General features: G+C 54.7%; 1 protein-coding gene across 3 annotated transcripts; it reads left to right on the plus strand.

The window, feature by feature from the left end:
* The first annotated feature begins 41 nt into the window (after positions 1–41).
* Positions 42–27,299, plus strand: UBXN11 (UBX domain protein 11). 3 transcript variants are annotated; one of them, XM_055574042.1, is made up of 15 exons: positions 42–1,047; positions 9,742–9,847; positions 10,609–10,637; positions 11,215–11,313; positions 12,704–12,804; positions 13,260–13,314; positions 13,822–13,898; positions 16,179–16,287; positions 23,658–23,872; positions 24,134–24,211; positions 25,176–25,293; positions 25,418–25,521; positions 26,755–26,828; positions 26,905–27,045; positions 27,126–27,299. In XM_055574042.1, exons 2-15 carry the CDS (start codon positions 9,777–9,779, stop codon positions 27,280–27,282), a joined length of 1,428 nt encoding a protein of 475 aa, XP_055430017.1. In that variant the 5' UTR covers positions 42–1,047; positions 9,742–9,776; the 3' UTR covers positions 27,283–27,299. The 3 variants fall into 3 exon arrangements, with proteins under 3 accessions (XP_055430017.1, XP_055430018.1, XP_055430019.1); XM_055574043.1 differs by having other exon boundaries at positions 26,785–26,828; XM_055574044.1 differs by having other exon boundaries at positions 25,176–25,230.
* Positions 27,300–27,908: the final 609 nt, after the last annotated feature.

Raw genomic sequence — 27,908 nt, forward strand, 5'->3', positions numbered from 1 at the left:
ACCCCATGGACTGCAGCACACCAGGCTTTCCTGTCCTCCTCTGTCTCCTGGAGTTTGCTCAAACTCATGTCCATTGAGTCAGTGATGCCATCCAACCATCTCATCCTCTGTTGCCCTCTTCTCCTCCTGCCCTCAATCTTTCCCAGCATCAGGGTCTTCTCCCACAAGTCTACTCTTCGCATCAGGTGGCCAAACTATTGGAACTTCAGCGTGAGCTTTTCCAATAAATATTCAGAGTTGATTTCCTCTAGGATTGACTGGTTTGATATTATCCCCACTTTACAAAAGAAATTAAGGTAACTTGCTCAAGGACACACACACAGCCTGGGACTCCTGGTGCCAAAGACCATGCTCTTAACAAAACTATCTCTAGTTGCTCTAATCCAACAGGTTGTTTTTCATGTGAGGCTCGGGAGGGGGAAGGGTCTCACCCAAAGTCACTCTTAAGTATCTCACCCAACGGCAGGAGTCTTACTCGAATTTTTACATAAAGGAAATAGAATCTGAGCGTCTCTTCGGGGCGTCAAGAAATTAGCAGAGAAATGCAGATTTAAGAAACATTTATTAAGTACTTGTATCATTTCAATTCATGCTCAAAATAACTTCCCTTTAGTACTGTACTGATCAGATGGAAAAACAAGCTCAGCAGGATAAATGTAATTTCTCCCAAAATCAATTTAATAAAACAGTGGCATGGTCAGGACTGCACATTCAGGTCCAGAGGCTTCCAGCAGCTTCGTGAATCTAATCCCAATTCTCCGCTTTCTGTGCCCTGGGGTAGTAGGAAAGGACTCTCAAGTTTCCCTAAACCCCGAGTCCGCTCAGAGCGGTGGGTTCTGGGATTCGCAGTATTCCCCGCGATGAGTTTAGACTTCGTGGGCCAATAGAATTCGAGTAGAGACAGCTGTACCCGCCTCCGCTGCCTCCTGGTTGCTCAGGGACTCCTTCCTCAAGCATTAGCCAATGAGAAGCACACGGGTCCTGGTCGCCTGGGAAACCGTGTGACAACAAGATGGCGGCGCCGCGGGTGGTTCTGCGGCCTGCGTGGTGAGTTACAGAAAGGCCCCAGACCTTTCTGTTCGTGGAGTCCCTCTCACATAGGCTGGGGCCCTCACCGCGAGAGCCTCGAGGACATGCGAGCCCCACATCCCGGCCCCTCCAGTAGACTCCCCGCGCCTGGGAGCAGATTCAGGCCGCCGCCTACCACGGCTATGGGCGGAGGCAGGGGGTTGACGACTTCCAGGGAGGGTCTGGTGGTAGAAGTCGCGTGGTGGGCACTTCCAGCTGAGATTTAGGGAATGAAGGTGTGCAGCCTGCTGGCCCGTGTCCGCGCTGGAGAGCACTGGGACCTGTTGGAAGACCAATTTGACTCTCAAAGCTTGAGTCTGAAGAGGCAGGCCGTCTAACCTTTAGCCGCCTTCGGCTTGAGGAGGAATACACAGTCCCCCCCCCCCCCCCACCTTACTCCCCCCCCCCCCCCCCCCCCAGAAAAAACCCAAAGTGAAGGGAATAGACGTGGCTTTGTCCCCAGGATTCCCAATCTGAGGGAGGAGACACAGCCCTTCTTCGCTCAAGAAGTCCCCAGGCTGAAAGAAAGGAATAGCCGTTGTCCTCAGGGGTCTCCTGTGATCACATGGGAAAATTGATCTGGAGACAGTGTGTTGGATTGGCCTGGAGTGAGATTGGAAGCAGGGAAGTCGGTTTGCGGCCATTGTGACAGCCCCAAGGAAGGGCAGTGAGAGTCCCTCTAGGATGGCCAACAGGGCCACGGGAGGAGGAGCTGTGTGTGAGAAAGGTGCAGGGTTTACCCTGCAGGATTCCGGAACTGATGGGATTAGAGGGGAAAAAGGAGGGAAATTTTTTGTTTGGATCAGTTCAGTTCAGTCGCTCAGTCGTGTCCGACTCTTTGCGACCCCATGAATCGCAGCACGCCAGGCCTCCCTGTCTATCACCAACTCCCGGAGTTCACTCAAACTCACATCCATCGAGTCGGTGATGCCATCCAGCCATCTCATCCTCTGTCGTCCCCTTTTCCTCCTGCCCCCAATCCCTCCCAGCATCAGAATCTTTTCCAGTGAGTCAGCTCTTCGCATGAGGTGGCCAAAGTACTGGAATTTCAGCTTTAGCATCATTCCTTCCAAAGAAATCCCAGGGCTGATCTCTTTCAGAATGGACTGGTTGGATCTCCTTGCAGTCCAAGGGACTCTCAAGAGTCTTCTTCAACACCACACTTCAAAAGCATCAATTCTTTGGCGGTCAGCTTTCTTCACAGTCCAACTCTCACATCCATACATGACCACTGGAAAAACCATAGCCTTGACTAGACGGACCTTTGTTGGCAAAGTAATGTCTCTGCTTTTCAATATGCTATCTAGGTTGGTCATAACTTTCCTTCCAAGGAGTAAGTGTCTTTTAATTTCATGGCTGCAATCACCATCTGCCATGATTTTGGAGCCCCCAAAAATAAAGTCTGACTCTGTTTCTACTGTTTCCCCATCTATTTCCCATGAAGTGATGGGACCGGATGCTATGATCTTCGTTTTCTGAATGTTGAGCTTTAAGCCAACTTTTTCACTCTCCACTTTCACTTTCATCAAGAGGCTTTTGAGTTCCTCTTCACTTTCTGCCATAAGGTTAGTGTCATCTGCATATCTAAGGTAATTGATATTTCTCCCGCCATCTTGATTCCAGCTTGTGGTTCTTCCAGCCCAGCGTTTCTCATGATGTACTCTGCATATAAGTTAAATTAGCAGGATGACAATATACAGCCTTGACGTACTCCTTTTCCTATTTGGAACCAGTCTGTTGTTCCATGTCCAGTTCTAACTGTTGCTTCCTGACCTGCATATAGGTTTCTCAAGAGGCAGGTCAGGTGGTCTGGTATTCCCATCTCTTTCAGAATTTTCCACAGTTTGTTGTGATTCACACAGTCAAAGGCTTTGGCATAGTCAATAAAGCAGAAATAGATGTTTTCCTGGAACTCTCTTGCTTTTTCGATGACCCAGCAGATGTTGGCAATTTGATCTCTGGTTCCTCTGCCTTTTCTAAAACCAGCTTGAACAACTGGAGGTTCACAGTTCACGTACTGTTGAAGCCTGGCTTGGAGAATTTTGAGCATTACTTTACTAGCATGTGAGATGAGTGCAATTGTGTGGTAGTTTGAGCATTCTTTGGCATTGCCTTTCTTTGGGATTGGAATGAAAACTGACCTTTTCCAGTCCTGTGGCCACTGCCGAGTTTTCCAAATTTGCTTGCATATTGAGTGCAGCACTTTCACAGCATCATGTTTTAGGATTTGAAATAGCTCAACTGGAATTCCATCACCTCCACTAGCTTTGTTTGTAGTGATGCTTTCTAAGGCCCACTTAACTTCACATTCCAGGATGTCTGGCTATAGGTGAGCACACCATTGTGATTATCTGCGTCGTGAAGATCTTTTTTGTATAGTTCTTCTGTGTATTCTTGCCACCTCTTCATAATATCTTCTGCTTCTGTTAGGTCCGTACCATTTCTGTCCTTTATCGAGCCCATCTTTGCATGAAATGTTCCCCTGGTATCTCTAATTTTCTTGAAGAGATCTCTAGTCTTTCCCATTCTATTGTTTTCCTCTATTTCTTTGCATTGATCGCCGGGGAAGCCTTTCTTATCTCTTCTTGCTGTTCTTTGGAACTCTGCATTCAGATGCTTATATCTTTCCTTTTCTCTTTTGCTTTTCACTTCTCTTCATTTCACAGCTATTTGTAAGGCCTCCCCAGACAGCCATTTTGCTTTTTTGCATTTCTTTTCCATGGGGATGGTCTCGATCCCTGTCTCCTGTACAGTGTCACGAACCTCAGTCCATAGTTCATCAGGCACTCTATCTATCAGATCTAGGCCCTTAAATCTATTTCTCACTTCCACTATATAATCATAAGGGATTTGATTTAGGTCATACCTGAATGGTCTAGTGGTTTTCCCTACTTTCTTCAATTTAAGTCTGAATTTGGCAATAAGGAGTTCATGGTCTGAGCCACAGTCAGCTCCTGGTCTTGTTTTTGCTGACTGTATAGAGCTTCTCCATCTTTGGCTGCAAAGAATATAATCAATCTGATTTCGGTGTTGACCATCTGGTGATGTCCATGTATAGAGTCTTCTCTTGTGTTGTCGGAAGAGGGTGTTTGTTATGACCAGTGCATTCTCTTGGCAAAACTCTATTAGCCTTTGCCCTGCTTCATTCCGTATTCCAAGGCCAAATTTGCCTGTTACTCCAGGTGTTTCTTGACTTCCTACTTTTGCATTCCAGTGCCCTATAATGAAAAGGACATCTTTTTTGGGTGTTAGTTCTAAAAGGTCTTGTAGGTCTTCATAGAACCGTTCAACTTCAGCTTCTTCAGTGTTACTGGTTGGGGCATAGACTTGGATTACTGTGATATTGAATGGTTTGCCTTGGAAACGAACAGAGATCTTTCTGTCATTTTTGAGATTTCATCCAAGTACTGCATTTCGGACTCTTTTGTTGACCATGATGGCTACTCCATTTCTTCTAAGGGATTCCTGCTCAAAGTAGTAGATATAATGGTCATCTGAGTTAATTTCACCCATTCCAGTCCATTTTAGTTCGCTGATTCGTAGAATGTCGATGTTCACTCTTGCCATCTCCTGTTTGACCACTTGCAATTTGCCTTGATTCATGGACCTGACATTCCAGGTTCTTATACAATATTGCTTTTCACAGCATTGGACCTTGCTTCTATCACCAGTCACATCCACAGCTGGGTATTGTTTTTGCTTTGGCTCCATCCCTTCATTCTTTCTGGAGTTATTTCTCCACTGATCTCCAGTAGCATATTGGGCACCTACCGACCTGGGGAGTTCCTCTTTCAGTATCCTATCATATTGCCTTTTCATACTGTTCATGGGGTTCTCAAGGCAAGAATACTGAAGTGGTTTGCCATTCCCTTCTCCAGTGGACCACATTCTGTCAGACTTCTCCACCATGACCCGCCCGTCTTGGGTGACCACACACAGCATGGCTTAGTTTCATTGAGTTAGACCAGGCTGTGGTCCATGTGATTGGATTGACTAGTTTTCTGTGATTATGGTTTCAGTGTGTCTGCCCTCTGATGCCCTCTCGCAGCACCTACCGTCTTACTTGGGTTTCTCTTACCCTGGATGTGGGATATCTCTTCGTGGCTGAAAGCAGAGTTCTAATCACTGGAATTCCAACTAAGGGATCTTTGACTTCGTATCGAATCGAACTTGGATCTGCTCTCCGGTCCCGCAGCAAAGTTGATTTACTGCCTCCAGGCTGTGTGAGGGAAAGGACAGCGTTTATTGCAGGGTATGGAGGGAGGAGATGGGGCAGCTCAATCCCAAACTGTTTTCTACAGCAACTGCACCATTTACATTCCAACAACTTCTGATTTCCCCTCATCCTCGCCAGTGCTTGTAATTTCTGTCTTTTTGACCAATTTCTTTTGAGGAGTCATTGTGGTGATGAGAATTTGGAGAACTGAGGGATAATGAAGTTTGGTGGGAGTTCATGCAGAGCAGTTTTGCCACTAAAAGCGCAGTACCTGGGGCTTTCTAGTGTGATGAATATGTTCCGAAATTGATTGTGATGGTGGTTTCACAACTCTGAATATACAAATATTCTAAGAGCCAAGGAATTGTATACTTGAAAAGACTTAAGTTTGTGAATTATACTTCAATAAAGCTACTTTTTTCTTAAAAAAAAAGGTCATGCTATTTGATTCCACTTTTTTTTTTTCTCATTCTGGTTTTTCCATAACATCTTTTTAAAAAATATATTTTAAAATGAATATTACTTATTTTTGGCCATGCTGGGTCTTCGTTACTGCTCGTGGCTACTTTCTGGTTGCAGTTCTCAGGCTCTTTTGCAGTGGCTTCTCCTGCTGCAGAGCACAGGCTCCAGGTGCAGGCTCAGTAGCTGTGGCTTGTGGGCTTAGTTACTCCATGGCAGGGATGAGTTACTCCCTGGACCAGGGATGCAGCCCTGACCCCTGTGTTGGCAGGCAGATTCTTAACCATTGGACCACCAAGTTCAGTTCAGTTCAGTCGCTCAGTCGTGTCTGACTCTTTGCGACCCCATGTACTGCAGCACGCCAGGCTTCCCTGTCCATCACCAACTCGAACTCATGTCCATCGAGTCAGTGATGCCATCCGACTGTCTCGTCCTCTGGCATCCCCTTCTCCTCCTGCCCCCAATCTTTCCCAGCATCAGGGCCTTTTCCAGTGAGTCAGTTTGTCGCATCAGGTGGCCAAAGTGTTGGAGTTTCAGCATCATTCCTTCCAATGAATATTCAGGCCTGATTTCCTTTAGGATTGACTGGTTGGATGATCTTGCAGTCCAAGGGACTCTCAAGAGTTTTCTCTAACACAACAGTTCAAAAGCATCAATTCTTTGGCACTCAGCTTTCTGTATAGTCCAACTCTCACATCCATACATGACTACTGAAAAAACCACGGCTTTGACTAGATGGACCTTTGTTGGCAAAGTAATGTCTCTGCTTTTTAATATGCTGTCTAGGTTGGTCATAGCTTTTCTTCCAAGGAGCAAGTGTCTTTTAATTTCATGGCTGCAGTCACCATCTACAGTGATTTTGGAGCCCCCCAAAATAAAGTCTCTCACTGTTTCCATTGTTTTCCCATCTATTTGCCATGAAGTGATGGGACCAGAGGCCATGATCTTGGTTTTCTGAATGTTAAGTTTTAAGCCAACTTTTTCACTCTCCTCTTTCACTTTCATCAAGAGGCTCTTTAGTTCTTTGCTTTCTGCCATAAGGGTGGTGTCATCTGCATATCTGAGGTTATTGGTATTTCTCCTGGCAATCTTGATTCCAGCTTGTGCTTCATCCAGCCTGGCATTTCACATGATGTACTCTGCATATAAGTTAAATAAACAGAGTGACAATATACAGCCTTGACTACTCCTTTCCCAATTTGGAACCAGTCTGTTGTTCCATGTCCAGTTCTAACTGTTGCTTCCTGACCTGCATACAGATTTCTCAGGAGGTAGGTAAGGTGGTCTGGTACTTCCATCTCTTGAAGAATTTCCCACAGTTTGTTGTGATTCACACAGTCAAAGGCTTTGGCGTAGCCAATAAAACAGAAGTAGATGTTTTTTGGAACTCTCTTGCTTTTTCGATGATCCAACGGATGTTGGCAACTTGATGTCTGGTTCCTCTGCCTTTTCTAAAACCAGCTTGAACAACTGGAAGTTCAAGGTTCACGTACTGTTGAAGCCTGGCTTGGAGAATTTTGAGCATTACTTTACTAGCGTGTGAGATGAGTGCAATTGTGCGGTAGTTTGAGCATTCTTTGGCATTGCCTTTCTTTGGGATTGGAATGAAAACTGACCTTTTCCAGTCCTGTGGCCACTGCTGAGTTTTCCAAATTTGCTTGCATATTGAGTGCAGCACTTTCACAGCATCATGTTTTAGGATTTGAAATAGCTCAACTGGAATTCCATCACCTCCACTAGCTTTGTTCATAGTGATTCATCCTAAGGCCCAGTTGACTTCGCATTCCTGGATGTCTGGCTCTAGGTGAGGGATCACATCATCGTGGTTATTTGGGTCATGTAGATATTTTTTGTATAGTTCTGTGTATTCTTGCCACCTCTTCTTAATATTTTCTGCTTCTGTTAGATCCATACCATTTCTGTCCTTTATTGTGCCCATCTTTGCATGAAATGTTCCCTTGTTATCTCTAATTTTCTTGAAGAAATCTCTAGTCTTTCTTTCCCATTCTATTGTTTTCCTCTATTTGTTTGCATTGATCACTGAGGAAGGCTTTCTTATCTCTCCTTGCTGTTCTTTGGAACTCTGCATTCACATGGGTATATCTTTCCTTTTCTCCTTTGCCTTTCGCTTCTCTTCTTTTCTCAGCTATTTGTAAGACCTGCTCAGACAACCATTTTGTCTTTTATCATTTCTTTTTCTTGGGGATGGTCTTGATCACTGCCTCCTGTACAGTGTCACAAACCTCCATCCATAGTTCTTCAGGCCCTCTGTCTATCAGATCTAGTCCCTTGAATCTATTTGTCACTTCCACTGAATAATCATAAGGGATTTGATTTAGGTCATACCTGAATGGTCTAGTGGTTTTCCCTAGTTTCTTCAACTTAAGTCTGAATTTTGCAATAAGGAGTTCATGATTTGTGCCACAGTCAGCTCCCAGCAAGGAAGTCTGGAATTTTGAATTTTTTTTTTTTTTCCTGTGGGTGAGAAGGAGCCATTGGGAGTATTTAGCAGGGAAGCGACCTGTCAGCTTTGTGTGTAAGAAGATCCCTCTGGCAGTGTGTGGAGACTGGTGCAGGGAGCCACAGGGGCTATCACACTTGGCCACACAAACCGCGAGGAAGCCTGAGCGAGATGGCAGGAACCAATGGCACCCCACTCCAGTGCTCTTGCCTGGAAAATCCCATGGACGGAGGAGCTTGGAAGGCTGCAGTCCATGGGGTCGCTGAGGGTCGGACACGACTGAGCGACTTCCCTTTCCCTTTTCACTTTCATGCACCGGAGAAGGAAATGGCAACCCACTCCAGTGTTCTTGCCTGGAGAATCCCAGGGACGGGGGAGCCTGGTGGGCTGCCGTCTATGGGTCTCAGAGTCGGACACGACTGAAGTGACTTAGCAGCAGGTAGGCTGGGGGCAGATTGGGGAGGCTGGATGCTGGGTGATGGGGGTGAGGAGACTCTGGGCCTGGTCCTTGGAGAGCACCTCTGAGTGAGGGCGGGGCATGAGTCCCAAACTCCAGAATCAGGACCAAGGAAGCTGCCTCCTGGGGATGCAGGTCCCCTTCCCTGCTTCACGGGAAAATGCAGGGTGAAGGCCAGTGCCACACATTTCCAAAGTGGAACTAAAGACTTGATTCAGGATCTAGTGGAGGTCGTCTGACTAACAAGTCTAGATATTGGCCACACGACACATTTAACTCACTGAGTAGTGACCTTTAATTGCATCCCTGGTGTTCATTCATCTTTCCTGAGGGAAGAGGAAAGGAAGGGAAGCAAACATCTATGAGGGCCTTCTGTGTGCTAATAACATCAGCAGCCACAAGTTACATTTTTAAGTAATTCCTTCGCGTGTGGCCCTGGGCTAGGTGATTTAAGTGTGTTACCCCTGCCTGGCTGATACTGTTACCATCCCCACTTTATGCTACAGGAACGTGAGGCGCAGGCTATACTGGTGGTGGAACCTGTCCGAGCCTGGCTCTCGACTTCCTGCCACGTGCAGTGTCTTGGTAGAACCCTGCCTTGGGGTTGCCCCTCTCTGGCTCTGAGATGTTGGAGGTGGCACCCGGTTCCGGTAGGAGGGGAGGGACACCCGGGCTTTGTGATGAGCAACTTTGTGAGGACCAGGTCCTTGATAGATGGACAAAAGCCCCTGGCCACCTGGGTGGTCTTGTGCCCGGGATGGAGGTCTGCGGAAGTCCTGGTCGAGTGGCCAGCCTCTGCCCCCATCCCACCCCATTGCCCATTTCTCGGGTACTGCTAGGCCAGAGGCCTCCAGGAGCAGAGCAGAGAGCTAGGTATCCAGTGGAGCAGGTGGGCATCAAGCATGGGATCCTGAGGCCAGGTTGCCTCCAGAAACTTCTGCAGGGGCTGTGGAAAGACATGAGGGGCGCCGTCCCCTGGACAGTGCCCTCTCCTCGGAAAAGTAGGCAGGGAAGGGCAGGTTTCAGGCTGCTCCCTGGTCCTCAGTGACTGTCCCCAAGGGCTGACTTCTTTCTTCTCAGGGGGTTCCCGATGGCTAGAATCTAGAAGTAGAAATATGAGCTCACCTTTGGCCTCCCTTGGCAAGACCCGGAGAGTGCCTCTACAGTCGGAGCCTGTGAATCCTGGGTAAGGAGCCAGCCTCTTGGAATCTTTGTGTCCATGCCCCTGCCTCCTCCTGGCCCCTCCCATGAACTCAGAGATTGACTCCTAGCGTCTTGGGGAAGCAGTAAGAAGTGATGTATCTTTCCCTGGCCACCTCTTCTTTCTCGTCCCTTCTTCTGGGAGGCTGTCCATGCATCTAAGCACACCCTCCAGTGAGGTGTGGGCTGTGGGGTAGCTATTCCATTTATTCGTTGTTCATGAATTAGTTCTGCAGACACTGATGTCCCAGCCGTTCTGGGCCTGGCCACGTTACATGCTGGGCTCTCAGTGAAGGGAAGCCTAGTCATCATTCTGTCACTTTCATCTTTGCAAAGGATTTTTTTTTACCCCTCTCCTTGTTCTTCTGAACCCCACTTTGAGTCATCCGTGTCATGGCCAAGGGGGTCCAGAGAGGTTAAGTGACAGGCCTGGGGTCCTGCAGCCATTTCAGAGCAGAGCTGGGGCTGGGCTCCTGGGCTTGGGCGCTCTTGTGGTCCTCTCCCTAAGGCTCTGCCCTTCAGCTGTTGCCCATCTGTCTCCGTTGGGAGGAGTCAGATACCCTGACGCCTGCGCCTTGGCTCACCCCCAGGCCAGGATGGGATTTGGGGGTGGGTGTCCTCATGAGGCATCTTTTTTAGGTTTGGCGGGGGGGGGGACCTGGTGCCAAAGCCCCCCCCCCACCTCGCCATGGCAGTCCAGGGGGTCCTAACTTGTCTGTCTTCCTTCTCCTTCCTGCCCGTTCCCAGGAGGCGGGGGATAAAAATCTACGGAAATGGTAAGTGTGGGCTCTGGCCCATGGGCCCTCCTCACCTCCTTGCGTTTGGGCGGATGGAGAGAAAGAGCACGGTGAACTGCCTTGTCAGTCGGGGTGGCTGGCCCGCGACAGTGCTGCCCGTGGCCCTTGGATTAGGAGACTCCACACCCTGAACAGGGATGTTCTGACTAACGTTGGAATCCCTCCGCTCACTGTGGGGTGGGCTCTGAGGGCGCCAGACCCCGACCCGCCTCCCCCCCGCCATGACAGCCGCCTCCAGCCCATTACAGCCTTTTCTCCTTGAAGCCCAGTCCGCATATGGCTGCCTTGCCTCCTGCAGGCTCAGACCTTTGCATCCCAATAGTACTCTAGCCCCAACTCTGATGCAGGCTTTGGCCCCTCAGGGCCCCCCAGGAGCTGGGCTGGGAGAACAAGAGGCCTGTTCTGGTTGGATCCTTGCTCTCCAGCACCCTAAGTTTTCTCTCCTCATACACGGGGAGTGGGAAGGAGGGAGAGGGACAGAGTACAGGCTGTTTCATCTCGGCCAGGGCCCAGGGCCTCAGCCGCGGAGTGGTGACCCGGGCATCCCTGTCTGCAGAAGATGAGGTGGACATGCTGAATGGCGCTCATGGCTCAGAAGAAAGGATCTCTGTCCCTTCCTGCTATGGTGGCATAGGTGCCCCTGTGAGTAGGCAAGGTGAGTGCAGACGCCCAAAGGGGTCTGAGTCCCTGGCAGCAGGAAAGACCCCAGTGAGAGAGGCTGTGAGAGGCATGGCCTCTCCTCCTGCCTGCTGGGTCAGAGGCAGCTGCTTCTGCTCCTGGCTGACTGTGGGCACGTGCCTGCACCCCAGACCTGTTCAGAGCTTGGCTTGGCATGAAGCCGCACATGGGCCCGGCCCTTAGCTCAGGAGGTCTGTTCAAGCCCCAGGGCAGGCTGTGGCTGGCACCTAGGGCTCCGTAGTTGCGGCCCGTGGGCTTAGTTATACTGTGGCACGTGGGATCTTAGTTCCCTGACCAGGGATCAAACCCATGTCCCCTGCATTGCAAGGCAGATTCTTAACCACAGGGCCACCAGGGAAGTCCCTAATTTAAAACATTGTCAGCCAACAAAAAAGTTGAAATAGTTCAGCAGATGCTCATACATCCTCCCTCTGTATTCGATAATAAGTGACATTTTGCTGTGCTTGCTTTCTCTCCATGTACACATCTGGAGGAACACAAGCGTATTTTTTTAAGATGAACCATTTAGAAATCAATCACAGATATCGTGACAGTTCAACTCTAAGTAGTTCCCTGTGCATCTTCTAGGAAGAAGGAAATACATAACCACGATGCTGTGATCATACCTCAGAATGTGAACAACTCAGTAACTGTGACACCCCAGTGTTCCAAAATTTCTCCCACAACTTTTTTTCACTGATTTGGGTTGTACGTGAGAGTCGTGTCATGCATCTTACTGTTGTACTTCTGCAGAACAGAGTCCCTGCCTCTTTTAAACAATGATGCTTTTTGAAGAGTCCAGGCCACCTGCCCTGCAGGATGGACCCCATTGTGACTTGTCCCTGTGCCGTTAACTTGCTCCTCTGTCCACTGTACTGCCTGTGAATTAGGGGTGAGATTAGACATGTGATTCAGCTGAGGGTGAAGTTTTCGACACTGTTTGTAATGTGACCTGGATGTTGTACCACTTCTTTGTACGTCTTGAGTGCATTACTGAATCTCTGTGCCTCAGATTCCCAAAGCAGTTCATTTCCTCAGAAAAGCTGACACATGAAGTGTTTAGAACAGTCCCCGTTGTCTAGGGGCTTCTCTGGTGGCTCCAAAGGTAAAGAATCTGTCTGCAATGCAGGAGACCCTGGTTTCATCCCTGGGTTGGGAAGATCCCCTGGAGGAGGGCATGGTAACCCACTCCAGTGTTCTTGCCTGGAGAACCCCATGGACAGAGGAGCCTGGGGGGCTATAATATAGATTGCAGATGCTGTTAGCATGCCTCTCTCCACATTTGGGGATCTCTCCCCCCTCCCCTGGACCCCCACCCCATCAGCTTCAGCTCTAGGCTGGGTTCGAGGACCTTGTCTGGTTGGCAGTCCCCGTGTACAATGACTCGGAGCTTGTGGCCACCCTGACACGGAAACTGCGGGATCTGGAACGGCAGGTGAAGGCCCAGACTGATGAGATACTGTCCAAGGTGGGCCCCCAGTGGGCAGAAGGCCAGGGTCTGGTCGGAGGGGTGGAAGGGCCCGGGCTGGGGAGGCCAGTGAGGCTACTCTTGCAGTAGGCCAGAGACGATGGGTTCTCGAACCATCTCCCTGACCAGACCTCCCACCTTGGGGGCCACGTCTGGCCTGGGACTGATGTGGGTCCCTGTGACCTGAGCACGGAGCCTCGAGGTCTTCACCTCCGAGCCAGGCCTTCACCCTCAGGTTGGGTGGCAGCAGCGGCTGCTTAGTGCTGGGCACTTGGGGGTGCCCCACACCCTTCCCCCAACTTGGTGGAGCCACAAAAGGGCTCATCTGAGGTATCGGAGTGGTGGCTGCACCCAGGGTGGGACAGGGACTTCAAGCAGGCTCTTCCCATCCGGAAGGGGCTCCTGTGGGCTCTGGAAGCCACCAGGCCCGCTCCCCTCCCACCTCCTTGCTGCAGACTCGGAAGATACAGGCCCTGGAGGAGATGGTGGAGACTCTCGAGAAGCACCAGGGTAAGAGGCCCTCTCTGCGGGCTGGCCAGCTCACCCCTGCACCTCCCCTGGGGCTGGTGACCCCTGGGCATCAGGGCTCCAGAGCATCTGGCTGAGTCCTGTGTGTGTGTATGGGGGGGGAGTGGTCTGGACAATGGAGCCCAGAGAGGAGCAGTGACACCCAGGAAGGTGCCCTTCTGTGTGGGACCGAGTCCCTCGGGGCACAGCCCTAGCCCAGCCCTGAGTACAGAAAAGCCTGGAGGAAATGCCGCCCCCAGGAGCCTTGCTCTGGGGGAGGGGGGTGGGGGGATGGAGGTTGGTGGCCTCCTGAGAGCCCGGGTGTCCCCTCTTCAAGGTCAGGGGAAGGGGCCAAGAGGTGGCTCTCAGGGGAATCCCTTGAGTTTTCAGAGGGGCAGCTTCTCCAGGTAAGCCTCAGGCCAAAGCTCTGGTCAAAGCCAGAAGCGAGCAGCCTGGCAGCCTAGGTGCAGGGGCCGTGGAACCCCTCCCATCTCCCCCCTACCCCCCCAGGCAAGGTGAGCCTGCAGCAGCAGGAGGAGCTGGAGATGGTGTGTGCGAAGCTGCAGCGGCAGGTTGCAGAGATGGAGGTGAGGGAGGTGGCGTGCCCACAGCTGTCTGCCCCCAGAGCCAGGGTCAGAGCCCGCTTCTCTGGGGTCTCCTCAGTGCACACCCCACACAGGGCCCCTCCCCGCTTCCTCAGTTTCGTCTCAACCACTCTTCTCCGGCCGCGGTGGGGACCTGCCTCGGGTTCTGTGGCTCTGTCAAGTTCTTTCCCACCTCAGGACCTTGGTCCAATGCCGTTCCTTCCACCTGAAATGTTTTTTTCCCACCTCCCCCTGGTGAGTTTTCACTCATCCTCTCAAAGTCTCAGGTTGAGGCAGGGGGCCCTTCCCTAGGGGACCCCCTTGAACTCTGACCTGGGCAGGTTCTCCCTCCTGGGCTTTCTTAGAACCACACCTCTTCTTCTCTGGGGGACCACAGACTCCACGAGGGAGGGAGGGAAGGACCCTTTTCTCCTGTTGGGTGCGGCACGGCTACCACCCGGCGTGGGGCCTGGCCATGTGTGCGTGCTATGTCGCTCATAGCCGTTCCCTGCCTCTGGAGGTAGCATTGCACTCACCCAGTGTCACCTGTCTTGCCCCCATTCATATAGCAAGGCTTGAACCGGAGGGACCCTAGGCTCCAAGGAGGGTCCTGGGCACACATGCTTCCTCAGTGATGCCCCCCACGCCCCAACTCCCTCACCAGCCCTGTCAGAAGCTCTTCCTGAGGTCTCCGCTCCACAGAGTTGCTCTCCAAAGCCCCAACCTAAGAGCACAGATGCAAACTCCCAAGCCGCTGCTGCAGCTGAGGGCCCTTGGCACCCAGGCCTCTTCCTACCTGGGGCTGTGGGCGCACAGCTGCTCCCTGAGAAGTCTGCTGGGAGACTGCCTGCAGCCGTGCAGCTTTGCTGAGCCGCCGCCACAGGGCCGAGGGCTGCCCACCCAGGGCAGAGGGAACTGGGGCTCCCACCTTCATGCTGTTCATGCATCTGTTGCTCCCTTAATTTAGGAAACTCATCCAAAGTCTTTCCTATGTGCCCTGCCCTCGTGGGGCTGACAGTCTAGAGGGGACAGACACATATACAAGTATGTAGGAAGAGCCACAAGTACAGAATATGCTGAAATAGTTCAAGGGGTGACACAACAGAGACTAGCCGGGATTTGGGCCACTCTGAGGGGTGACGTTGGGCAGAGGATTAGGCGAGGTATCAGGGAAAAGAGGATCCAGGCCAAAGAGAGGAAAGCTTCCACTTCCTCCTGCCATGTCTTGGGCTTGTGGCTGGGAGCTGTGGGGAGCGAAAGGGAGAAGGGAGAGAGGCCACAGGGACCACATCCCGGAGCCAGGCACAGTGGGGAACAGGATCGCGGAGTGTGGAAACCATAGGCAGGTTTGAGGTGGAGGAGTGGGCCAGGGAAGGCAGGCAGACGAGCAGTTTGGGCGGTCCAGGAGGAAGAGCGCTGTGGCTTGGCCCAGGGGAGAGAGAGCAGAGCGGATGGAGGACTCAAGTCTGCTTTGGCACTGGTGCCACAGGCCTTGGGGGTCCTGGGGGGTGGGCAGGGAGAGGATCAGGTGATGGAGGAAGCCAGCGCCACTGACCGAGACCAGGAGGCTGAGAGGGAACGACGTTTGGGAATCTTGACTGTTTGGGCCAGTTCATTTTGAGTCCGAGATGCGTGTGGGAGGTCTTTTCAGTGGCTGGAAATCTGAAACCGAAAAGGAACATGTTGCAAGAGATGAACACAGAAGTGTGCCTGCTGGGTTAGGCACTGGGCAGGTGGCCACCTGCAAGGAGTTGCAGTGAGCTGTGGAGCTGGAGGCCCAGCGGGAATGGGTGGAGGAAGGGCATGGGGATGAGGAAGCGGCACCAGGAAGTATGGACGACTCAGAAGCCCTCCTGTGGCAACGGATTGTGAGGCCAGCCCTGGAGAGGCCACACGTGGGTGGGCATATCTCTGAGCCCGCAGAGCGAGGCGTTCCTGCCCCTCCTCCCACTCGGGCCAGACCCACACAGCCTCCCACAGCCATCGTGGCTGCCTTCAGCGAGTTCCTACTTGTGCCGGGGTCTGTGCTAAGGACAGACACGTCAGTCATCTTCACAAGCTTCGTCTGACAACTCCCATTTTACAAGGAGAAGCCTCAGGCTCTAGGAGAAGGGGCCTCCCAAGGCCACAGCCAGGAAGTGGCCCAGAGCCCTGGCCCCATAACCCCACGGCCCCATCGGCCAAGGCCTGAAGTGGAGGGCTGCACGAATGCCACCAGTTCCCTGGGAAGGGGCTGAGCTGACAGTGAGCGCCCCCTGATGCCTCTGGCTTCTCTCCTCCCAGCGGTTCCTCGGTGACTACGGGCTGCAGTGGGTGGGCGAGCCCACGGACCAGGAGGACTCGGAGGATGGCGAGAGAGACTGGATGACAGCCAAGAAGTTCTGGAAGCCAGGTAGAGTCGGGGTCCACCCTGGCCCCTCCTGCAAAGGAAACTCCAACAGCTCTGGATGGCCCGCAGCTGTTGGGACACCAGCTCATTCGCGCCCCCCTCCTCTGCCTTGCCGCTGTCACGGGGGCAGGAGGGGGAGGCCCCAGCCTCCAACACTGGCCACCTAACCCCGGACTATGCTTGCTCAAGTTGCTAAAGGCTCCAGGGACCCAGAGATGCAAAATGTTAACAAGACCTCCCTTGTCTCAGGCACCATAGTTTACAAAATGTCAGCCATTTAAAAGCTGTGGCCCTTAGAAGCGATTCCCCCTCCTTTGGAAGCCGCCCCTCAGTCCAAGGGCTCAGCCACCTCTTTAGACTGCCTCTCCAGGTTCATCTGTAGCAAACCATTGGAATCCACCCACTTCTTTGGAACGCCACCACTTTTTAACTCTACCGCTAATATCCAGAGGGATGCACTCCAGAGATTTGAGGCCATTGAACTGGCTGGGTTCTGAAAGCTGGGTCCATTCTTCCATCATTGCCTGGAAGGTAGTTCTCCAGGCTGTGGAGTTGGTCACACTTATCCTGGGTGTGACCAGAATGTGAGGTGGGTTCTCATCTCTGCCCTCCCACCTAGCCCCGGTGTGATTTGAATACTCCTGTTCCATTCTCTGAGCCTCCAGTTCCTCATCAATAGATGGGGCTGGGGTAGGGAACTGCTACCCACTCCAGCATTCTTGCCTGGGAAATCCCACGGACAGAGGAGCCTGGCGGGCTACAGTCTATGGGGTCGCAAAGAGTCAGACATGACTGAGCGACTTTCACTTTCATTCTTCCCTGTGGAGTTAATTAGGAGCCAGTGAGTTGGACGTGGCATCTGGCATTGACCTTGCAGGTTGTCAGTTCACAAATGGGAGCTCTCATTGTTTTCCGCCATCAGAAGGCAGTGGCAGTCTCATGGGAGCGTGAGCTTGGCCCTGGGGACCATCTGGAAGACACCTGCCCTGTCTTATTTCATAAGTTTCCTGCTGGGCAAAAACCCAGGCTGAAAACCTGAGAATCCCACCTTCTGCACTTTGAGCAGATCCCCCTAAGTCTCGGGGCACAACCCCCTCACCCTTTTTGCAAAAGTATCATTTCCCATTTGTACCACATTACTAACTTAAGGCATTTTTATAAATAGCCTTGACATGGGCCAGGAATGATTCCATTTTACAGATAAGAAAACAGAGGCACTTAAGTCTGAAGACTGTTGAGGGAAAGGGCAAGACTTAAGGCTGAGAGCCCACTGGGAGGTGGTTACAGTCATCCAGGGTAGAAGATAATATGATGCCCAGCATATGGGTGGGGCTGGTGAGGAGGGGCAGAGCAGAGAGATTTAGGAAGAGAATCCCTGGTCTTGACAATTGAATGTACATCAGGGAGAGGGTGGGAGGAACCTGGGGGGACCCTGGGGAGCATGGCTGTGGGGAAGATGCCCAGCCCATCTGGGACATGGCAAAGCTGGGGGACTGTATGGCGCTCAGGCCGTGCCAGGAGCTGAACCCTATGCAGAATGCTGAGTGTCTCCAAGGACCTCTGCCCCGATGAAAGGCGAGACCTGGCAGGTAACTGCCAGAAGCTGTAAGAATGTCCCTCCCTGGGGTCTAGGACCAAAGGCCTGCCAGCACGGCGCGCGCATACACACACACACCCCCCATCCCACCCCACCCCGTGTGGTGAGCCGGCTCAGGCCTCATGTGGCCCTGCTGACTTGTTGGAGGCCAGATGTCCTCCCGGGCAGTGGGGCCTCCCTGCTCCTTTGGGGAAGAGGTCAGACTAGACAGCCAGTTTCTGGACCTGGTTCTGTGGATTCCAGCCTCTTCCCTCAAAAAGAGAGCAGCCCCACCTCCCCTACGTTGTTTGTTTTTGCCCTGAAGCCACTTGTGAAAGCCACCCGGCCGCCAGCTCTCCGTTTGTGTCCTCTTTCTTTCTTCTGCCTTTTGATTCTTCAGCAGGGAGGGGCCTCAGTTTAGCTCTCCTGCCAGAGGAACAACATGTTTCTCATTTCTAGCAGCTTTTTCTCTAGGGACTGCCCCAGCTTTTTCCCTTCTCCCTTCTCCCCACAGCCTTGTCCCCAGGGGTAGCTTGCCCCTGCCCCAAGGGTCCTCAGGTCCCTGAAGCTGGTCTCTGGCTGGCCCTGTTGCTCTGGCCTGTTTCTTAGGCTGTCTGATCTCCTGGAGAAGGAAATGGCAACCTACTCCCTTCTTCTTGTTTGGGGAAATGCCATGGACCGAGGAGCCTGGAGGGCTACCGTCCATGGGGGTCACAAAAGAGTCAGATACAACTTAGTGACTCAACAACAGCTGTTGGTTTCCACCCCCCACAGACCCTGGGGCAGCAGGCCAGCTGACAGGCGAGCTGGTGTATCTGTATTAGGCAAACAGGCTGATCCAAACTTTCTAGAGCCTGGGACTCTTGCCTTAGGGAGGACAGTTGATTAGGCCAACGAAGGGCCCAGGGGCTTGAGAGGAAGCCTTGCAAGGGCTTGGCCCCGGGCCAGGTCATTCACCCCTTCCCACCAGTAAGCTGCGTGGAGGCCTGCCAGGCACTGCAGGGTGTGCAGAGACAAGAAAGGCACCGTTCTGCTCTGGTCCTAACCACCTTCGAGTCAGGTGCTGCGCCTCAGGGCTGAGAGCTCCGGCCAACTCTGAGTCCTCACTCCCTTCTCCCCACCCCTCTGAGCACTTCAGTCCTCCAACCCCTTGTCAGTTCCTGCTTTCCTCCTACCATCCCCACCTCCCCAACCCTTTTCCCCAAGCCTAGGCTCCTGCATCTCCGCTCCAGAAGCCACCCTGCCTCCTCTGTGGGGCTGTAACTGGCTTCACTCATCCCTCGAGTGGCCCTCGAGCCCCTGGAACTGGGTTGGCCTAGACCTCAGGCCGGATGGCCGCCTCCCACCAGCTCAGGCCTGTGCTGTGACCACTTCCCCCACAAGTGCCCTGCCCCCTTTTCTCCACTCCTTTGAAGCTCAGCTCAAAGCCCGCCTGCTCGAGCAATGTGCGTGGAGCGCCTGCTTGGCACCAGGCATGGTGCCACCCTGCAGCTGCCTGGGCACATGGTTAGAGGCCCTGCGTTAGAGTGAAAGCCTTAAAGGCCCTGGCTGAAGAGGGGGGCGTGGGTCAGATCAGACCCTGTGCGGGGAGACCGCTTTCCCCTCTGAGTCCACATCCTGCCCTGTGAAGTGAGGGGATGGCACGATTGACCACCCCCCTCCCCAGGCCATGGAGAGCCCCTCGTGCCCCTAGTGTGTGTGGAGCGTCCTCTCGGGTCGATGCGCAGTCAGTGACCAGGGACTGTGTCCATTTACTGCTCTGGCCCTGCTCTGCTCCAGAGCGCCAGCATGGGGCTCGCTCGACCCAAAGGCCAGGGGCAGGTGCCCATGCAGGTGACTGGCCCATGCAGGGCCTGGGTGCCCTGGCCTGGGTGGTCGGAGCCCCTGCACAGGATGCGGGGGGATGGGCAGCGTGATGCTCAGAGGAGTGGCCCGAGCAGTCGGACCCTGCTGAGTCAGGCTGGTTGTGGTGCCAGAGGTAACCAGACTCTGGGGGCCTGTTTTCTCCCTGCTGGTTCCTCTGAAGAGTGGAGTAACTGTAGGCAAAGTCCCCAGAGCAGGGCCTGGCTTGCAGGTGTGTGGAAGCAGTGGGTTTGCTTCCTGTTCAACCGCCTTCACCTGGGTGCTTGGGGACGGGCCTGCCAGGGTGCCTCAGCCACTGCTGGCATTTCACGGCAGCCAGCTGGGCCTCCCACGAGGGTGGGCCCCCCATGAGGGGCCAGCCCAGGGTGGGCCCCCCACTCACCTGCACGTAGTCACAGGGTCTAACTCTCCTATGGGCCCTGCGGCCCCCTTGGTGGCACTTAACCACATGCCATGGGCACCGTTTGTCTCTGTCTCCTTTGCTCAAGTCTGAGCCTGAGGAGGGCAGAACCCTGGGTGTGGGCACCGCCATGCCGCTCAGGGCGGGCAGAGCATGGCCGCTCCGGGCACGCTTGCTGGATTGCGGGGTGGTGGGTGGAGGAATGGGTCCAGGGCTTCTTCAGCAACGCTCTCTGGGCCAGGCTCAGGCCTGGATGCTCTTGCTGGTGTAGCCAGGAAGACAGACAAAATGACAACAACCTGTGACAAGGACCGAGAGTGGGCACAAGGGTTCCAGAAGCCTAGGAGGAACAGGGACCCAGGCTCGGGGGTGAGGGGAGGGGCTCCTGACAAGGGCCTCTCCTCAGAGGTGGTGAGAGGGCACCCCGAACCCTGAGATGAGCAAGAGGGAGGGGTGCGAGTCACAGCAGCGGCCGTCTGCTAGGCACTTCCTGTGAGCCTCCCTGCAGCCCTGTGAAGTGGGGCCTGTTATTGTCCTTGTTGTGTAGAAGAGGAAGCTGAGGCCCAGAGACGTTGGCCCACGTGCCCAGGGTCCCACAGCTAGAAAGTGGTAGCCCTGCTCGTACAGCTCCAGACCGTGAGCCCAGAGAGCCTGCCGACGGCTGCTGCAGAGCTGGGGCCCAGAGGGTCTGGGCCCCGAGGGTCAGGGAGCGTGGACTTGATCTCCAAGCCTCAGCACTCCCCTCCGGAAGTAAAATCATGGGCCCTCACAAGTTGGATGAGGGTCTCCCTGCACTGTGCCCCTCCTTGGGAAGGAACCCGCCCCCCGCCCCGTAAGCAGAATCTGAAGAACCAGCACTGAGAGGCAGCCTGCGTGGCCACAGAGGACAAAGGCCGAGGGTCACCTGGGCCCTGCACACGGCGTGACCCGGGACGTGTTGCCCCTAGGGCCCAGTCTCCTTATCTGTAGAGTGGAAGCAGGAAGGCCTGCCTCTCGGTGCTCGGCATGTAGTCAGCTCACCCCTGGATCTTGTGGGAAGGATGGAGAGTTCTAGTATCTCCCCCCAACTCCCTGGAGAAACTGCAGCTCAGAGAGCAAGTGCCCCACTTGACCTCTGTCTGACCTGCCTCATCCCATGTGACGTGGCTGCCAGGTTGCTGGGGGTCTGGGGGGCCCCGGCTTCTGTTGAGCACTCCCTGCTGCGAGAGGGTGATGCCTGGCTCTTCCCGCCTTATTCTTTCCACCCTGGTTTGTCCAGAGCTGCGTTTCCTTCTCTAGGGGCGCCTTGTCTCACTTCGGGTCTGCAGCATCTGATACCTGCCAGCCCACCCTGCTTTCACTTCTCCGCCCTGGCTGGGAGAGATTTCCTTGGCAAACTGTCCCTTTCCCTTTTGTTGCTTCTGGGCGTCCTCCCCTGGCCTTCTGCCTGCGCCTTTCCCGTCGACCCAACAGCTCCCTGAAAGAGCCCAGGCCCCAGGGGGCGGCTCCTCTTGGCTCTGCTCTGCATGGCCTCCTCTGGCCAAGTCACGTGACTTCCTGGGCCTCGCTTTCCCATCTGTAGGAAGCTAGGGACAGGGGCAGGCGTGGAAAGTGATGAGCTGCCCTGTTGTTATTTTTAGGTTTACCGAGATGTTCTGAAAGTAGTTATTAAAGGAAAATAGTGTCTTGATGTTGTTCTGACTCATACCAGGGATACCCAGGATGTTCTGTGAGTTTTTCGTGGGAGTCTCAGGGACCCCAGGGGACCCTAGGAGAGGGCGGGGCAGGTGCAGCCCCTACAGCAGTAGAAGGTGCAGACAGGCAGAGAGGAAGGCCAGCTGGGCCTACCGTTTCAGCAGCCACAAAGGCAACAGGAAATAGGGCCGCCCACATCTGTACTTACCCCGGTACAGCCACTGCACCTCTGTGGGGGAAGGAACTGGGTCCCCAGAATCCTGACCCACATCCTGCCGCACCTTGGCTGTTGTGGTGAAAAACAATTTCCAAGGAGGACCAGAAAGCCCCACCGGTGTTTGTTTTCATTTTTTTGCTTTTGGCTGCACCGTGTGGCAGGCATGTGGGATCTCAGTTCCCCTAGCAGGAATCGAACTTGCACCCCCTGTATTGGAAGCACAGAGTCTTAATCACTGGATTGCCAGGGAAGTCCCCAGTCATCAGTATTTTGTAGCCTTGCCACCCTAGTAGATGACTTACTTGGGGGCTGCTGCTGCTGCTGCTAAGTCGCTTCAGTCGTGTCCGACTCTGTGCGACCCCATAGACAGCAGCCCACCAGGCTCTCCTGTCCCTGGGATTCTCCAGGCAAGATACTGGAGTGGGTTGCCATTTCCTTCTCCAATGCATGAAAGTGAAAAGTGAAAGTGAAGTCGCTCAGTCGTGTCTGACTCTTAGTGACCCCATGGACTGCAGCCTACCAGGCTCCTCCGTCCATGGGATTTTCCAGGCAAGAGTACTGGAGTGGAGTGCCATTGCCTTCTCTGACTTGGGGGCTAGATCCCTTCAAAGACTGAGAACAGGCTCCTGGCCTGCCCCCCACCAGCATCCCAGCTGCCCTGTCCCCCTTTCTGCGCTGGCACCTGTCCTGACTGTCCCCACCACCCCACCTGCACCCCATGAAGCTTAGGAACAGCTATATGGAGAAGCAGAGGCCAAAGCTGTCAGCTTGTCAAAGGGCTCTGTGACTCAAGAAACATATGTCCAATCCAAGGTCTGTCCCATGTCCATTCTGTCCAGTGGCTGTCCTGACCCTCGCCTCCCTCTCCTGATGGTGCAGATGGGTGGGAAAACAGATTTCAGGTCAACCACTTCTTCTAACTCGCCAGGTGGCCTGGGGCAAGTCACTTTTCGTCTCTGTGGGCCTGTTTCCTCATGTGTAAAATGGAGATAAATAAGCCCTGGCTCGTAGCCCCTGGCCTGGCCTGAGGCCCATTCCTGCGCGGTGGACTTGTTAACAGTAGCTGACACAGACACATGCTTGTTGGAAGCCTTACGCGGTCCTCTTGGATCCTCACAGCCCTCCTGGTACTGTCATCATCCCCTTCCAGAAGAGAATGCTCTGGTGCAGAGCGGTAAAATGACTTGACCAGGGTGATACAGGGAGGAGGGGAAGAGCTGGAATTTGGGCTCAGACCGCTGGGAACTCAGCACTGAGCCTTTCAGCTGCTAACCCCATGCCTGGCATGTCTGACCCGGGATCAGTCCTGCTCCCACCACTTACTCGTGTGTCGCTAGGCCAGCCTTTAACCTCTAGCCCTTTGTTTCCTAATATGGAAAATGGGGATGTTCATGGTCCCTACAATGGGTTGGCATGAAGAGAGAACAGGATAATAGATGGTAAACCCCTAGCACAAAGCAGATGCTCACTAAAAGATAGCCAGTATTATTATCTAGGTCAGCTGTCCTTCTCCCTCCCCAGGGGGGTCACTTAAAGAGATGCTAAGTCCCCTGCCCAGCATGGGAGGGGGCCATGGAAGCCAGGGCCCCGGAACACACAGCAGTCCCTAAGAGAGGCTCATGGGTGTCTATCCGCTTTGCCAGGGGACTCGTTGGTTCCTCCCGAGGTGGACTTTGACAGGCTGCTGGCCAGCCTGAAAGATCTCAGCGAGCTGGTGGAGGACAGCGACACCCAGGTGATGCCAGTGCCCGAAAGAGTGCCGCACCGGACCCTTGAACCCATCCCGCTGAGGCTCTACCGGAATGGCATTGTGATGTTCGATGGGCCCTTCCGGCCCTTCCACGATCCCTCCACACAGGTAGGAATGACGGGGATGGGGAGACAGGCCCAAGCACCCTCAAGCTGCTCCGGTGGCCAACCCCTTGCTCACCATTAAATGGGCCCAGCTCTCCCCCAGCACCCCAGGCTCACGTGCAGCCTTCAGCAGCACCCCTACCCGCCCGAGCCCTGGGGCTCTACTTCCAGAGTAGGATCCACAGAGGGAGCCTGGCCCCATAGCCTGCCATCTAGACAGGAAACAGGGTCCAGCCCAGGCCTCATCCGACCTCTCTCCCCACAGCGCTGCCTCCGAGACATACTGGATGGCTTCTTCCCCTCAGAGCTCCAGCGGCTGTACCCTGATGGCGTCCCCTTTAAGGTGATGGGCTGATCCCGGAACCACTCACTCACTCCCAGTGTGGGGATTTTGCAGGGGGGGTGGGATTGCTTTCTCAGGCCTCACCTAGAGGCGCTGCCCCACTTCAGGGGACTCCCCCCTCCCCACCACCATCTGATGACCTCTCCAGAAGGAGAGGGCGCCTGAAACCAGCCTGGGAAGGGAGCTGGGAGGCCGTGGTGGCCCCTGGGGCTCCAGCAGCAGCAGCAGCAGCCTGCAGCAGGGAAGGCTGGTGGCCGAGCAGCAGGCAGTGCCCCCTGCTGGCTGCCTCGAAGCACAGCCTTCAGCTGCCTGGGACCCTCCTCCACCACGTCCAGGACACCCGGACCAACTGGGGACAGTGAAGCGTCCATGCAAAAGGGACCTGGCTCCCCCTAGGGGCTCCTGGTGTCTCCTGGTTGGGGTGGAAGGCAGTGCCTTGGGAGGAGGCAGATGTTGAGACTGAAGAACTTGAGGTGCAGCCAGCCCCCTGCTGTGGGGGTGGTGGGCGGTGAGATGAGGGTGACTGGGCCAACCTGAGGCGGTGTCCCCGAGGGTGGTGCGTTAGTTCCACAATGTGAGCATGTGAGGGAGCGTGTGCCAGCTGGGCTTGGAAACTACCGTGAGTCACGACCGGGGGTGTTCGAGGCAGTGCGTGCCAAGCCAGGCTTTGCCCTCTCCTAAACACCCTCATCCCTCCCCTGCTCTGGGAGGGGGATGTCGGTACTGTGACTCCAGCTGGCGTGATGAGGGGACTTTGCAGGGAGAGCAGGGATCAGGTGGGTGAGAGCTGCACAAACGGCAGCTCTCCTGCTCTCTCCCAGGCCTCAGTTTCCTCATCTGTAAAACGGGGATTGTGTCAGGCCACCCCGCGGGCCTATTCCTGGGGTCTCTGGGACGGAGGGGTGGGGATGAAGCCCAGGGCTGAAGAGCTGTGCCTGCCGCTCTTTCCCTTCCTTCTTGCCAGGTGAGTGACCTGCGCGGTCAGGTCTACCCAGAGCACGGGCTGGACCCATTCCCAGGTGAGGGCCGCGTGGTAGGCCTGCAGAGGATTCGAAAACCCTTGGACAGCATAGAGCATCCAGGTGAGCTCAGCCCTGCGGCTGAGCCAGGTGGTGGGAATGCTGTGCCCAACAAGCTCTAGGTGGGCCTCCTCCACCATCACTCCAGTCCCCGCCCGACCAAGGTTCCCCGATGCCTTCCCTGTAGGCTCCAGGATGACCGCCGAGAAGTTTCTGAACAGGCTCCCCAAATTTGTGATCCGACAAGGCGAGGTGATTGACATCCGGGGCCCGATCCGGGACACCCTGCAGGTGAGCCCAGCCCTGGCTCTCTGGGCCTTACTGTGTGTGTGGTTGCCATCAACCCTCGCCCAGCTGGCCAGAGCAGTGGTTAATCTGGAGGCTCAGGCTTGGGGGCCTCTCAGGATGGCCTGCATGGAGAGACAGGCCCCTCACAGCTAGCTGTTCCACTGTCTCCTGGAAATGATGGAGCTGCTGAGGGCTCTGAGTAGGGACCAGAAAGCATCTGGCACAATATGGGAGCAGGAGCTGTAAGAACGGGCAGGTCAGGGGACTCTAGGTTGGGGGTGAGCCCAAGTCCAGGTCACCCTCTCGAGGTTCAGTCTAAAATACACCTTCCTGGGCTTCACAGAACTTGCCATTCCCTCTTCTCACTCCCTGGCCTCTTCTCCCCGTGAAAGGTACCAAACCCGTTTCCACCCCCCACTCTGCCTTCACCACACGTGGCCAAGTCCTACCAGATCTGTCGATCCCCAGAACTGCTCCCAAATCCATCTCTTCTCTCCATTTCTGTCCCTGCCAACCTAGCCCAGGCTCCCGTGTCTCCCAGATAACTGCAGTGGCCCCTCTCTGACCTCACCTCCACTCCCACCCTGCCAGCCATCCTTCCCCAGCAGCCTCTGTGCCCTTTTAAAAATGCAAATTGGATCTTGGCTCATCCCTGTTGAAACCCTCCAGTGGTTCCTAGGTAAAGCCTGTCATTCCTTCCTGGTCCTCTTCCCATCTTTTACCTTTTCTTTCTTCCCAGTCCAGCCTGATCCCCATGAACTAAGAAAGAGAGTGAAGTCGCTCAGTCGTGTCCAACTCTTTGGGACCCCATGGACTGTAGCCTACCAGGCTCCGTCCATGGGATTTTCCAGACTCTCGAATATATCACCTCTTCTCAGAAGCCTTCTCTCATCTATGCTATCTGGGATATCCTTTTCCCCCCTCCTTCCATTTCTAAGAACTCCTCTTCATCCTTCAGTCAGCTCAGGTGTCATTTCCCTAGGGAAATGCTGGGTTAGGCATCCAGCCTGGTCGCTGTCGGATTCTGTCTTCCCCACTAGAATGAGGGAATGATGGAGCCACCTCCCAAAGCTTCCCTTCTGTTTCCTCTTCTTGGGCCCCAGTTTACACACTGGGCCCCTTTTGGCTCACTGGTCTCATCCATCCCTGGGCAGGGAGATGTCCCCTGTAGGGGTTGGGGGACGCCCTGACTCTGGCAGGGTCCAGGGCTCTGTCCACTCCATCAATGCTTTCCAGAACTGCTGCCCATTGCCTGTCCGGATCCAGGAGATCGTGGTGGAGACGTCTGCCTTGGCTGCTGAGCGTGCGAGGTGAGGGCCGAGTGGAGAGGTGAGGACGCTGGGCTCGAGTTCCTCGGGGGAGCACTGACGGCCTCTGGGTCCGCAGGAGCCGGGAGTCTCCGGAGTCGCCGGCGCCCCCGCTCTCCATGCTGCGCATCAAGTCTGAGAACGGCGAGCAGGCTTTCCTGCTGATGATGCGGCCGGAAGACAGGGTCGGCGATGTTCGCGCCCTGCTCGCACAGGCCAGGTGGGCGCGGGGCACGGCTGGCGACCGCAGTGGGGCTCAAGCGCCACGACCCAGCCTGATCTGTGCTTCCCTGTCCCCAGGGCCGTGGAGCCCAGCACCTTCGAGATCTTCAGTACGTTCCCGCCCACAGTCTACAACGACGACGCGCTCACACTGCAGGCCGCGGGCCTGGTGCCCAACGCCACGCTGCTGCTTCGGGTTCGTCGGGCCTCGCCGCCCGCCCCCGGCCCCAAATAAACCGCCCGCCCGCCTGATACCGGTTGCTCCGCGAGGCTCTCTTGGCGGGGCAGCCCCGCTGCGCTAGCTCTGCGGAGGAGGGGGCGGCGCCCACCCGATCCGCTGTAACCCGAGCCCCAGCGGGCGGCCCTGGCCCTGGGTCTTTGTCCTGTAGGTTCCTCTTTCGGCCCTGAGGGCTTAGCTGCTTTAGGGGAAGGAGGGCCCGGGCCCCGCCCCAGCCCAGCGGCTCCTGGGCCAGCGTGCAGCCAGCGGATCCCTGCGCCCAGACACACACAGGACAAGCACGTAGGGATACTTCAACACTGCATCAGAGCCACTGCCCCCGCCCTGGCAGAACTGCACCTGGGCACCCACTTCCACGACACCCCCACACCGAGCTGAGCTGTCGGGACAGAGGCAGGAGGGCACAGGGCACCGCCCTGTTACTGACTGGCATGCAAACATGCAGTGCACACCCGGGCACAAGCGCATCGTGGACACCACCACATGCATGAGCACTGCAGGGTGACCCACCCCCCAGTATCTCTAGAGACCACGGTCCAACACAATCGTGTGTGTGTGTGTTCTGGGCATATATCCAAACACATGCACTGTCACACACACAAAGGTACCACACGGGACTGCCA

The sequence above is a fragment of the Bubalus kerabau genome, chromosome 3, assembly GCF_029407905.1.
Source record: "Bubalus kerabau isolate K-KA32 ecotype Philippines breed swamp buffalo chromosome 3, PCC_UOA_SB_1v2, whole genome shotgun sequence".
Taxonomy (NCBI): domain Eukaryota; kingdom Metazoa; phylum Chordata; class Mammalia; order Artiodactyla; family Bovidae; genus Bubalus; species Bubalus kerabau.